This window comes from Solenopsis invicta, chromosome 8, assembly GCF_016802725.1.
Source record: "Solenopsis invicta isolate M01_SB chromosome 8, UNIL_Sinv_3.0, whole genome shotgun sequence".
In the NCBI taxonomy this organism is placed as follows: domain Eukaryota; kingdom Metazoa; phylum Arthropoda; class Insecta; order Hymenoptera; family Formicidae; genus Solenopsis; species Solenopsis invicta.
Window position 1 is genome coordinate 3,444,693 of NC_052671.1, and position 14,164 is coordinate 3,458,856.

Consider the following 14,164-nt stretch of genomic DNA (forward strand, 5'->3'; position numbering starts at 1 on the left):
ATTGTGGCATTTCTATTTGATAACGTATTGTGGATCATCATATAAGCTTCAACAATTTTTATTATGTGATTTTGAATATTGGGCGTCAAATTTTATTATGTGAATCTAAAGATGGGTTAAAATGGAGCCAAAACATGTAATTCGTAGTAAACATTCGTAGTGGACAATACAATTATCATTTTAACAAAGATTCAATTTATTGGCGCACAAATATCCGCGCATCAACTCCTTAAGCTCGGTTTTTTCGTTCGTAGTATTATCTTTAAATTTAAGAGTCCTTGGTGTTTTTGTTTTGAAAAGAATGAATTTGTTCATAAAATATTTCTTCATTTAAAAATCTAAAACTTGCGTAGAAAAAGTCTGAGAAGTGATATATAAGGATTAATTCTTCACACAATTGATCTAACCCTATCAGAAAACAATATTTAAAAAAAAATGTATTTTAATATTTAAAAAACGTTATAATAAAAAATAAATACTTAAAAAACATTTAAGAAACATTGTCTGCTGATACATTGTCTGCTGATAGGGCAAGATCGAAGGAAGGAATAGGTGCGAGAGAATAAGAATGAAAGAAACACTCAAATGGTGTAGGTTATTTAAAAACAATGTCGTTTATTTGAATCGCACAAGACATACACCGTATCTGCTATGTTTACAATTAGGGACCCCTGCGAGGTAAAGCTCAGCCAACGTTTGTCGCAAGCCTCGGCCGGAGTTTACTCGGAGATGCCTGGGTTTCCTTTTTTATTTTTCGTATTGCCTTAATGTCGATCCTCGGTTAAAAGTGCTCAATGCCAGGTTTAACCCGGTCACATACTGTCCCTAAAAACCGAGCTTCGGATTATTTACCCTGGATCAGAAGATTTCCTAAAAGTCCAATTTCCCTCCTACGATACACCGTATCCCTCTTGCATCTCTTTCTCCCGTAATCGACTCTATGGAAAAAAATGCTTCCGTTCGCGCTCTCTCTCTCTTATTATAATTATAGGAAATACTTCGTAGCTTTTAAATTATATCGACTGCCTAGATACTTCGCTCGACTATACTCCTGACGTTCGTTCTGGGATTATCTTTTAGCATTTTACGTGATTTTTACCCTGTAGAAACGTTAGAAACCAACCGGAGGACACGACGGGACAGTCGGATTAATTCGTTAATACGTCAATTAATCGTGATAATGAAGAGTCTGTGCAATATCATATTTTAGATTACACATTAAACGCTGATGTTCCGCGAATCAAAGAGGAATTGCCAGTGGCGATCTCCACATCGGATTCGCGTTACGAATCATCATGACTGCAGCGTTTATCGCGTATCTCACTCTCTAGCATAACGATATTTCTTTTGTGTCGCATAAATTCGTTGATGTCCTCGTCGCATTCCACCGATCTGATCGCCCGCCGCGAGATTTGCATTTGACGCCTGTCACTCCTTTGTTTCGGTGAGGCAAGGAATTTGGTCCTATGTGGGATAAACGTGAATAAGAAAAGCAAGAAGAGAAGGAGGAAGAATTTTCCAAAATCAAAGTACGCGTATTCGTGTATGGTGACGTGGCCGCAGGATTTTTATTTCGTCGATTGTACACACGATGTTTCGTCGAAAAATTTTCTCTTTCTCTCTCTCTTTCTCTCCTTCATTCATTCCGCGAATTTTCTATGGGGGATTGAAGGGGATGTCCCCATATCTCCATCGTTTTAGATCCAATCTCCGTTCGCGATCGCTTGCGAACGACAAAACACGCTTGTTGCACGAGAAAAAGAAAAATCACCGCTAAAATTATCGTTTTACTTTTCTTGTTAAGATTTATCATTGAATAACTTTTCGACGACGCGGCTTTCTCTGCTTCCGAATCATCGCTACGGGCAGTGCCATTATTTACAGTATGTCGTATAAACGCGGAGCCTGGCATGTACGTATTTCAGGAATCGATCTAACAAACTTTTAACTAGATAACGAGAGATTTTTTTTTTTTATCTAGGGCCGTACACGTCTAACACCGAGAGAACTATCTGATATGAGTTTTTTTTTTTTTTAATCGCCATTATGCTTTCGCGTTCTCACCATCGAACTCACGCACGCACGTTGCAACATTCATCCTTGGAACGAGAAGGATAACACGCACAATGAAATCACATAGAGACACGCAATCGACACTAGCATTCCGTCCGTCGTTCACGCATCGCGAAGTTATTTTCGTTTTTATCTTATTGCCTATGTATATATATATATATATATCTCTCTTTAGGAACAGTTCTCTTCGAAAACGTTTACGTCGACGAGACGTCGTTGAGGAAAACAAAAGGAAGGGTAGAAAGAAAGATTATTTTGCTACTTAAAATGGAACGCAAAAACTTGAAGAACAATCGTCGCGTCGCCCGAAAGCCTCAGTCTTGGACGAGAACGAGAGAAAACGGAAATTCGATTCTGATTGCGCCTCGGTCTGGCCGCGGGACGATTTTCGCAGGATCAACGTTCACAGTTTCGATCCTGCGAAAGCCGATGCGCGCAGCTCGACACACCCGCGACGGCAATAAATATAATCAACGAACAAAGCGCCGCTGATGATATTCTCGACGTGGCTGCGAGACGACCGTCGAAGGAGGAACCTTTCCCGACTGGCGTATTTTTTCCAGAATTGTCCACAGAATTAATTTACCAGTTTAGATCACGATAGTTTTCGGTAAAGGGTTGCTGCATTCTCCGAATAATTTCAATTCCGATTCCGATTCCGATCCCTCCGCTTCGACGGACGCGTCGCGCGATGCAAAATCAGCGGCTATAAACCTAAACAACTTTGGCATTTTCTTAATCTTTAAAAAACATCTGCGATAATAATTTAATATCGGAATAAAATAATGAAAGCGGCGCTTAAACTCACTGCAACCGTAATGATAATAGTGACAAATGTAATAATAATAGAATGGTAATAATAATAGCAATAATAGTAATAATGACAATAGTAATCATGTTACAAAACAATAATAATGTTAATAATAATAAAGACAATATAATAAGTGCAATAATAATATTAATAAAGATAATAGAGTCGCCGATAATAGGTATAATACATTGTACATAGGATCGAGCTAGAGTTTATACATACTAGCTTTTTTTTCTCATATATTACTTAAACCAAATATTCTCAATTATCCTATAATATATTGATATATAACAATGTTTCGAATGTCGATGTTTTTAAATATGTACATACAGGATCATCGAGGTTTTTTCCAGTTTCTCCTTATTGTGCTAAGGAAATCGATGCATTTTAAAAAGACGCGTCGGTTCCATTGACGCGTTCTTACGAAGTGACGTCGTGTAATGTACAAAAAGATTTCAATTTGTCTCTATATAGTACACGGCGAGTTGCAGATTTTCATAATATTTATATATATATATTATGTTATACAATATGTATATATATATATCTATTATTAAATAAATAATCTTCAAATGCGATAATAAAGTCACGAACTATTGTTCGTTATCTTATTTATAATATTTATATTCTTTGTATTTGCATTTCTTTTATATTTATATATATATATTTATATATATATTTATTCTTTATCTGTATGTATATATATGCAGCTTTATATTTATAGTGTCTTTTCCTGTTATTTATAAACTATATTTATAGAGATATATATATAATTTAAGTAGCTGTGTGTGCTGAGACTTGCAAACTGGTAACCATTCGTTCGTTTTCTAGTGAGTTAAAACGCGGAGTAAAGTTTCTTATTGAGTACCTTCTTTTCTTTATTCTGCCGTCTTGTTTTCGTATCACTTGGACATTGTCCTCGCATGGTGTCCAATCCTTGCGATAATGTGAGAATCCTTTCTTCCTTGAGCTTCGCTAGATCTTCCAGCTCTTAATAAATTTTTTTCTAACCTATCGACTCGACTGGCCGTTTCCAGGCCGGTTCGGTCGGAGATTCTCGAGATCACCTACCACCTCTCTTACTTTCGAGAGGTGACCCCGGAAGTGATTCCGCTTCAAGAGATTCTTCCAAGGTCGCGCCGTCTCGATAAAATCGAATCGGCCTTACGCGACAAGGTTGTTCATCAGGTATCTCTTTTTCTCTTGAGGTGCCTGAAGAGGAAGATCCCTCGTCTTCAGTATACCGGATAAGGCGGCCTGTGCGGCCACAGCGGCGGGATCGGCGGTAGGCTTCCGTTCCAGGATCAAGTATCCTTACTGCTTAGTGAAGAGTCCTCATCCTTGATCACTGGGTACGGTATGTCTAACTTTGGGCCTTGCTGCACCACCACTACGCATTTTCTCATGTGCTTCTCCAACGTGCTCGGCACCGAGAACGGCATTTCGCAGAAGCGGCATTTGTACGTATCCTTGCCGTGCCGACCATGAGTCTTCATGTGCCTAGTTAGCTTCGAGCTCTGGGCGCACGCGTACGAACATAGTTCACACTTGTATGGCTTCTCGCCGGTGTGCGACCGCCTGTGCACCGTCAGATTCGAGCAGTTCTTGAAAACTTTGCCGCAATACTCGCAAGTGTCGTTTCGGCCGTGCCGCTCCTTCTTCAGCATCGGACTCGGCAAGCCTTGGAGCGCCAAAGTGGACGTTGTGGCCTTGGATGCCTTACGGAACTCATTGTTCTCCAAGTAGTGCGGACTAGGTAGCCAAAGTCCCCCGAAATCGGGTCCCGAAGACCTAGGAAATCCTTGGCCGGAGAAAATATTCGGCGTCGTCGAGGAGTTAAAATTTGTGGGCGAAAGAGCGCTTTCCTTCTCCTTGTTGTTGTTGAGCGAGTTAGTGAGGTTGCACGGTGAATCGGTTTTGAGGAAACCACTGCGATGATTTTCTTGCAACGCTTGTCGGTAAGCCTCTGAATATTGAGCGATGTTGCTCAGACCAAACTTCTCCATGAGATCGCCCACCAGGCTGGCTGGTTTCTCTATTCGACCTCCGCTCTCCTCGCCGCTCTGCCCTTGAGTAGTGCTTAGATCCTCCGGCGTGTTTTCCTCCGCGTCCTCCCGCTCGTTCTTCTGCTCGTTCTCCTCCATCTCGTCTAGGTCCATGTTCTCGTCGCAGCTGGACCCGTCGTCCGGCACCGTTTCGACGCTGCCCTGCGGACTGGCGGCCGAATTCAAGTGTTCCTGATGTTCCTTCCTCATGTGTTTCCTCAGCTCGGCAAAGCTCGCTACCTCGATCTCACACACCTCACATCTCGCCTGTGTGCTTTGGCCATCTTGCGTGCTTTCTTGTTGCTGATATTGCCTTTCCTTGTCCCGATGACTGCGACGATGAACAATTAGGTTTGATTGGAAGCGAAACTTCTTGTCACACACCTCGCACGTGTACACCGTCTCCGACGAAGTATCGGTGATGATTGGCGTGGAGGCTACCGGCGGGCTGGTCTTCTCGCTGTCGGTCGAGTTATTGTTGTTGTGATGACCCACTGGACTTTGAGTATAACAGGGCGGCGAGTTCTCCTTTTGATGACTGCCATGGGTTAAATTCGCGGGATTGGCTGAGGCTGGACTAGGTGGTTCCACTGACTGTGAATGGGATTGCGATTGTTGCTGTTGCGACTGCTGTTGCTGCTGTTGTTGCTGCTGCTGCTGCTGCTGTTGCAAAACACCGCTGGCAACGGGGACCGGGGGTACCGGTTGTACCGGTGGGGGAGGGGGATTCGTCGTGGAATTTACGCTAGGTGTAGGAGCCGCGCCTAAGGACGGATTAGCGAGGCTCCTTAGGCGCGCTGAGTAAAAATCCAGGTTCGCTTCGAGTGGTGGTGGATGTGCTTGGCCCGCGAGGCCACGGCCGTGCGATAATTCAGCTAGATTCGCTAGATTTCGAGCATTGTTCAGGGAGTCCAATGAGCTACGCACCAGTGGATCGCCCAGATTTAAACCATCCATACCGCGAAGCGGGTCGCCCAGGTTTTGCAGGTTCCGCGTGGCTGTCTGCAATTCCTGAAGACCTCTATATCCCGCCAAGGGATTCAGGGTGAGAAAATCGGGCCTGAACATGGGTGGGAAACTTCGCTCCAAGTGTTGAGGTAGCCTCAAGAAACTGTGGAGGGGATCACCCACCAGAGACGAGGTCTGAAGCTGCTGTCGACTACCGCTACTGCCGCTTGTATTCGTACCGCCGGAAGAGTTCGCCGCCGAGGAACTTCCGGTGGACTTGCCGCTTAGGTTCAGATGATTCGGCGGACTTAGATGGTGCGCGTGCGTCGGCGTAGGCGTCGGTGGACTAGGCGCCGGAGTGTTCGACGACGAGTTCGTCGACGAGGAGGAGGAGCAGTAGAGGCGGGCGCCGTGCATGCTCTGTATATGCTGAAGGAGCTCCCACGCCGAGCACAGCCGCCGAGAACACTGAGAGCATTGCAGCCACCTTGGCTCTGAAACAGATACATCGATGTCGTGACGTTAAGGATCGCAGTCCATTGTCTTTGCGCAAGAGGGATTTTGTTTTAGCAGTTGAAAAAAAATTTTTCATGTAGCGAATTCTGCATAGTTCATGGAACATTTAAAAATTTTCATCAACTTGTCATTCATGTGTAATTGTAAATAATTATGTAATTCACGTGCGTTCAAATGTTTGTTGCGTAATTAATCTGGTATACACAATATATATATTACTTTTTAGTATTTTCAGAGTTAACTTTACGCAGAAAAGTTAATGCCATTAAAATAAAAATCAAAGTTCCCATAATTCTTTCGGCTAAACATTCTCGATATGTGACGGTCTAATACGGCTATTTCAGAACCGACTTTTAGTTTTGAATGAGGAACAAAGAGCGAGAGAAGCATAATACGATTCGACAGTCTACAACCGCGAATAAGATGATTATAAGACCCTAGATATATCGCAATAATCTGACGCGATGCAGGATGGTTCGGAGGTTCACGGTGATTTTTCGAGCATGTGACGGCAGCTCGTAAAACCCGCACGTACACACATAACATGCGCGTACATGCCCCCGAGCAACGATATCAATTTTCGAACCACCCTTAATTTCGCGAAATCGGGACACAGAGATCGGACCCCGGCCGATTGAATTCGGAATTCAAACGGCGCGTCTGTGTCAAATTGCGGTTCGAGCCGGCGAGTTGCGGGGGCTTAAAAATAATATCCTCGTCGAACGGGGCGGTCGAGGGGTAGCGCGGGAGGGAATCGGTGTGGGCCAACGGGGGTCGGTTACCGCGGCATGCGGCTGAAACTGACCCTTAACGACTTCTCGACCCTCCTTTCCTACGGCGCGCGCGAAAGCTTATGATGCGGGAGGGACGGGTTTTGAATTTCAATGTTTTTAATCCGGAATATCAGATTTTCGACCATTTTTCACGCCCCGCGTAGCACAGTAGACGCTCGTCGCGGGAGTCTGTGGGATTTTAATTCGTCGTCGCGCGTCGTCTTGGTGGCGAGAATGAAAGAGAGAGACAGAGGACTGTTAAAAAAAAAGGGCGAAGAAAGGTTGAGGATGCACGCACCATGTGCTCAAGGGCCACCCTCACTCTGCGCGTAAAAGCACCGTGGAACATTACCCGGGCGACATATTCTCTCGACCCATAATGCCGGACGTTAGGGTTCGAGGAAGAAGATTTTACGCCTTGAGAAACACTACGAAATCGCTTAAGATATCAGTTAATCATTTCTATGAAAATATTTTCTCACAATACGTGTCGCTTTCTTAATTATTGCATTTTTTTTTCTCAAAATTTCCGTTTAGATGAAATATTTTTTATAAACGTGTAAATGACCCGAAGTACAAAACGCTTCTTGAACGCAAGCGCAATTTTTATTTATTCATTTTTTAAATAACTTTTAAACCGCGTTATTATTAAAGAAACGTTTTGTCCGTGAAAGTTTTCCCGAATCTCAGCGAACGTCTTTAATTCGACGAAATCGGACTTGTCAAATTTGAGAACGCGAGGAGCGTCTCGCACAGACAAATAAATACGCACGCCGCATTATTCAGGAAGAAACTTCTTAGACGAGATAAATACGAGCGCGTTGTAGCCAGGCAGGAGGTATACTTCCTCTTGTAAGAGATTAAAAAGTTCAGGACTCGCCCTCTCCTCCCCATTGTGCCTCACTGTCTCGCGGTACTTTGGCGACGGGAGGGAAAGTCAGCCGGAGACAAAAGGCTGCAGCAAAATAAAGTGGTCCTAATTAAATGGCCGTTCGGGATAGGGAATCTTTGTTAGAAATAAAGCTTCAAGATCGTCTTAAAGCCGAACGATCGTCGGACATATTTTCTTGTCTATTACACTTGGAAAATGTTATTTCAATTGGGATTATGACAATAAATTTTTTTTAAGCACACTAAATAATAAATTGATTGATTTAGTTGAAATATACAGCTATCAATTTAATTAAATCTCTGCAGCGGTCCTCGGAATTTTATTTCTTCACTTTTTCGTACAATTGTAGTTTTACATTGACGTGAAATTACTCAGAACAACTCGTTGAAATGACGTGGCTTTGAGAGATCGGTCCGATGACGGCGATGCAGGATGCGACAAGACAATGAATCTTAAATAAAATTAGGAACAACTCAACGCCGTCAACGGATAAATGATAGTTTATCTCGCGACAATACACAATAGAACACATTTCGTTGTATGTAACAAGGTGCTAAGTAGAATAACGAGCCCGACAGTGGGCGAGGGACTTTTCTTCCTCGCCTTCCTGACCTTTCACCAGGATTACGCTTGCAGCGTTTACGCGTCGCGAACGAGCATGGAATGAGAGACGCTCGTCGCAATCTCATCTCATTGACGCGCGCGATTTTTCGATTGATAGAAAGAACGACTGGAGAAAGTCGCGGAGAGGAACAAGGCGCAAAAATCGCGAACGAATAGGCGATATATTATCAGTGATTTCCTGAATCGCTAAGAAGTTTGCTCAAAGAGGAAAGAACATTTTAAAAATATAAGCTACTTTAGTTTAACAATTACATTTCTGACAATTCTACTCCAACTTTACTCTTAAAGAATTATCCAATTAAATTATACTTCTGCAAGAGTTTCACAATATTTCTTTTAATTGAGGTTCCCAGTGTTGTATCTTAATTCAAAATTTTTCTTGGGACGTTTTTTATACTTGTTTATTTATGCTCTTAGGCAGACAATATTTCTTGCAAGTTATTAATATTGAGCATACAATATTTTGGTAATTTAATCAAAAATATGATCCTGAAGAAATGAAATTTACAAGAATTAAATAAAATTTTATTGAAATGTAGAATTTTTTGAAAGTATCTTTCTCTTTCCTAAAATTTGGTTTGTTCACCATTTGATTGTATAATTCTCGGCTCTTCATATTAAATCAAAACCTAAAAGAACAACAGAATTTGCGTAGAAATGTTAAGGAAAAGTTCGGCGGTTTGAACTGAGCAAAACTTTTCAGACTTCAAAATTCTCCCAAGTCATCTTTAGCTTGATCCTTCGACAGACGGAACGTGAAATACAAATTGGCTCGGAGGTTTCGGCTCCGAACAGAAATTAATACGCGTGTAAGGGAAAGAGAAAGAGAGAGAGAGAAAGAAGATCATAAAAGGGAGTGAAGACAAGGTAGTCGAGTCATCTCTGAAACAGGCACCATAGCCAAGTGGCGAAGCGCGAAATTCGGCGTATTGTTTCACGCTTCGAGTGTTCACCGCGCTGTGTGCGCTTTCCCTCGCCCTCGTCCTTTCTCCGAGCGGCCAGCCGGCTCCTTCTTTTCCCTAGAAGTCGAAAATATTGCCGACTTCCCCGGGGAGGAAAGATGCCGCCGGGAAGACGAGAGAGATAAGCAAGTGCTTGAGCATAATAAAGGTGTATCGATTCACGGCCTGGCGCTTTTCATATGCAAACCTCGCGGGTGGCCATCTGTTAGGATTATTTCTTCAGATTTTCATGAGCGTGTTTCTATGGGAAATGGCTGCCTAGCTGGTTGCAGTTCGAATGCGCGTTATCGCTCACGATGACTTTTTATCGGATAAGTAAATAATATATAGGTATGTGCCGCATAATTATATCGGCAGAATATCGTGCAGTAGATTAGCGTGTAGTTTAAAAAAAAAAACATTTATGTGAAAAATAATGAAAGTAGAATATTATAATATTGAAATGAAAATAGTTATCAGTCTTCAATTTGAAATTAGAGATTTAATAAGATTGATTATTTTCTAAAGAATCAACACCCGCGAAAATAAAATGATTATGTGCAAATGCGTACGTTAAAATATAAATTAAATGTAACTCCAATATTTTTCTGGGCAATTATTTTACAATATATACTTGCAGAGAAGTAGAAATCAAAGATCGAAATTCGTACTCAGAAGGGACAGCGGAATCACGTGAACAACGTCTGCACATAAGATCGCTCGGCCCTCCGACGACAGTGACCGACCGATTTTCTCCAGAAATTGCCCGACAAATTGGCCTACGCGACGTTTAAGGACAAATCGTTTGGAACGCCATTGTTTAACAACGATTCGAGTCATTCGATCATTCTACGAATACTTCCTTTCAACCCCTTTACCGCAGACTTAACTTACCCGAGCTCAGCTCCCTTCCAATTTTTTTCAAAATACGTTTCCATAATCTTTTTGCCTCTCGAAATGTAGATGTTTGTCAACAAGTCAATTATTTTTCGCAGAATGTGCAAATAAAAGACATGAAATAATGTTCATGTGACAATCAATTGGTTATAATCGAATATCGCATTAAAATCATCTGAATCTTAAAAAATTGTATATTTTCAATTTTTAATATGCGAAAAAAGTTTAAATTAAATCAAACGGCTATTATACATTTTGAACGAGCTTCTAAATAAGATTATAACTTTTTTAACATTAATTATTAATGCTCGGAAAATTTGTACACAGGCTGAAAGGAATTATTTGGTGATCGCACACATAATCATAAGTGTTATGCCCGGTTTCATGCACGCGAGCAAATTTTAATCGTGTAAAGGACGTTGCGTCGCGCTCTCGGAAATCTTTTTGGACGGGACACATCTGCCGCTCAATGACGTCACGATATACACATACGCGCACGCACAACAAACACACAGGAAGGCCTTTAATCCGGAATGGCGTGTGACAATATTAAAATATCGATTAGCTAACGTATGCGACGTATGCACTTTGTCGTCGATACAAGGGCTGCACTTAAAAGGGACAACGCGCAGCGGATCATGTCCACCTGGGTAGTTTGCGGGTGATTTTAATCATTTTACTGGACCCATTAATTAAATAACCAGCTGAGATAAATATCACGCAATAACGAGAAGTGTTCAATTTGTATCAAAAAGAATTAACAGCAAACAAAGGAATTAAATAATCTAAATGTAACGGGACGTACAACGACGTTTATTAAATTAAAATGTATCAAAGAAATTATTTAGATTAGTTATTTTGGGAATGCGGACGGATTAAAATGATCTAACTTTTTTTCATAATAATTATTAATGAGTATAATAAATAATATAAGAATGATAAATATTTAAATACAGTATATTACGCGTGTGAAACAATTTAAGTTTAATTAAATTAAATATCAATCAACATACATCGAATTATTTAAGTATAAAAAAAAATCGTCTGAGATTACTAATAATCCATTCAATACCGTGTAACCGTACCATGCAGATTTTTTCCAGCGAGCTTTTATTTACGACCCGTACAACCCACCGCAGAGTGTCGCGCGACAAAGAGCCAAAGCCGTTAAAATCGCGAATATGTCGACCAGCGCGATTCCATCCTCTCTAAACGAATATTCGAATGGTCGCGTAACATACTCCTTGTGGTCACTACAATTCCGCGATAGGATTGGTGCGCTCCACGAGCCTTTATGTCCTCCGTTACTTAGTTTGTCTGTCCAAACCGCAAACCTTGCGAATGGACCGCTGCTGACTATTAACCCTTCCAGAAAGGGCCGAGTCTCAATTTATTAAAAGAATTTATTATTCGAGTTTTTCATGGCTTGACGCGACAAGAACACGTTTCTAAAGCGGAACAACACCGAGAATATATGCGAGGAAGAAACAATTTTACTGCAGCATCTAAAAGTTTACAATTAGTCGGATACGGATCAGAAAATAAATGTTTATGCTGGATCATCAAAATAATTATGTAGGAGGCTCGAACGTGATGACATGCTGCAAAAATTTTGTCATTTTAGAAACCAGTTCAATCGTCCAATATAATCATTTTGATCTCATCCAACGTAATTCTTTTCAGATCCGTATCTCAACAAAATGATTCTTTCCGTGTGAAATTGAATTTTAACATAACGTCAATAACATCAAAAATATAATTATGGGCATACCGGCATACTAAAAGAACAGAGAGCAATAAAAGCGAAGCGTGGAAACACAACAACTTGCCAAGAGAACATTGAAAACTTAAAAAAAAAAAGTCTAGTGCTGTCTATCGTTCATCGTGAGAGATCTGCCTTTGCAGCTACTTTGATTTTTCTGTAGTGCAGTGCACCATCGAGAGAAAGAAGAAAACGCGGATGACGGACTCGTTTTACGGTACAACGACGTAAGGAAAAAAAAAATTAATCAAAACGCCACTCGACCTGGTAATTTAAACGCGTCGCAGCGTGCTGAAGTCGTGTATATTGAACTTCTGAGCTTTGTAAGCTTTGATGACGTTCTTCATTTTTCTCTCTCTCTCTCTCTCTCTCTCTCTCGCGGGCATTCTTTTATACGAAGCGAGGTAAGTGCAAAGGAAGCGAAGAACGTAGCCACCTCATCATTGTCAAGGAAGAAAGACTGTGAAGTCTAAACTGAAGCAGGCGAAACGGAAGCAAACAAAGAATTCTTACTGATGATACACGTTGATTTTTATATTAGTACGTACCGTTCTTCTCGTGAATACGCGTAAAAAAATGTTTAACATAACATTTAATAATAATAATATAAAATATTAATAATTATATTAAATATTATTCGTAAAATGCGCGCAACTGAATTTTGAATTACGTATAAAATATTTGAATTATAAAAACAGTAAAAAAATGAAAAATATGAAAATAATATAAAAAAAAACGAAATAGCGATAAAACACAAAATACAAGCAGGCTGGTTCCGGCGATACGCGTGATATATAGCCGAAAAAGTTTCTGACGTCGGTTTTTAGGCGTATCGCTCGCATATCGTTCTTGTCGACTTCCTTCCGCGAGAACGGAGGAAGCGGAAGGATGAAGGACGAGAAAGTTGCAGGATCCCGAAACCCCGAGCGACAGCCAATTCGCAAGCAATTCTCCGCTCACCTCGGGCGGTCCGGAGAGTCGTCGACTTTGCTAGGAAGGAAAGGACGACGGGAGAAACGCGGGAGGGTCGGAAAGGAGCCATAAAGCTGCCAGAGAAAAACCTCACCCACGGACGAGAATTAATATTCCCAGACAAACGTGACAGATAGATCAAATCTGCATCTCACCGGGAGCGCTGGTTGGTGTCAATTTCGACGGATTATCGCTCCTTTTTCGGCGCCCTCCTCCGTTTTCCTCCTCTGCCCTTCTCTCAGCCTTCCTCCGGATTTATATCGTTCGTCACGGTTCTCCAACGTCGTTCTTTCGCGCGACACACGCCCCGCTTGTTCTCTATTTTCGCGCAAAACCGAATATTTCCCCGAGATCATGGATTTTTTCAAACGTGCATCTTTTTTGAATTTACTTGGAAATTGAAGGACAATTCCGCGAAGCATTCAACTCTTTGAAAATAAAAAAAATATATATATTGAATCACATTACCATTGCACAGATCATTTCTTTTGACGTGTCTCATGGTCGACAAAAAAAAAAAAATATATCAGAATCACTGGAAGGGGAATCACTGGAAGGGAGTTATAATACCGGTCCGAGTACCGAGGGTCCTGGCGCATCCTGTCAATGCCACCCCACGTGCGCGTTTCTGATACGCGTTGCTTTACCTGTTCGCATGTAACGCTCGAGACTCCGATCTAGCATACACCGGCGCGAGAGTCCGCCCATATGGGCACGCTCTCGCGTGGACGGCTCGTGCGGACCACGTGGCCGAACAATAGGACGATTCTAATTGGGCTTTTCGACGTGGTTGTCCGGTAGCAAAAAATCCGACAAAAAAGGCGACAAAAGGGGCTTAACCGGCGGACGGCAGGATGAGCACGAGCGAAGAGTATTCTTATGGTCGTGGACCAGTTCGGAAAGGGTTAAC

General features: G+C 41.7%; 2 protein-coding genes across 2 annotated transcripts in view; one reads left to right on the forward strand and one right to left on the reverse strand.

Moving 5' to 3' along the window:
• LOC113003756 overlaps positions 1-14,164 on the forward strand; it is a 241,205-nt gene that overhangs the window by 76,349 nt on the left and 150,692 nt on the right. The window lies entirely within an intron of this gene.
• LOC105199635 (B-cell lymphoma/leukemia 11A) overlaps positions 592-14,164 on the reverse strand; it is a 38,317-nt gene continuing 24,744 nt past the window's right edge. Inside the window, exon 3 of the mRNA XM_011166816.3 lies at positions 592-6,371. Within this exon, the coding sequence (XP_011165118.1) occupies positions 4,189-6,371 (2,183 nt within the window). The 3' untranslated portion in view covers positions 592-4,188. The remainder of the gene's footprint in view (positions 6,372-14,164) is intronic.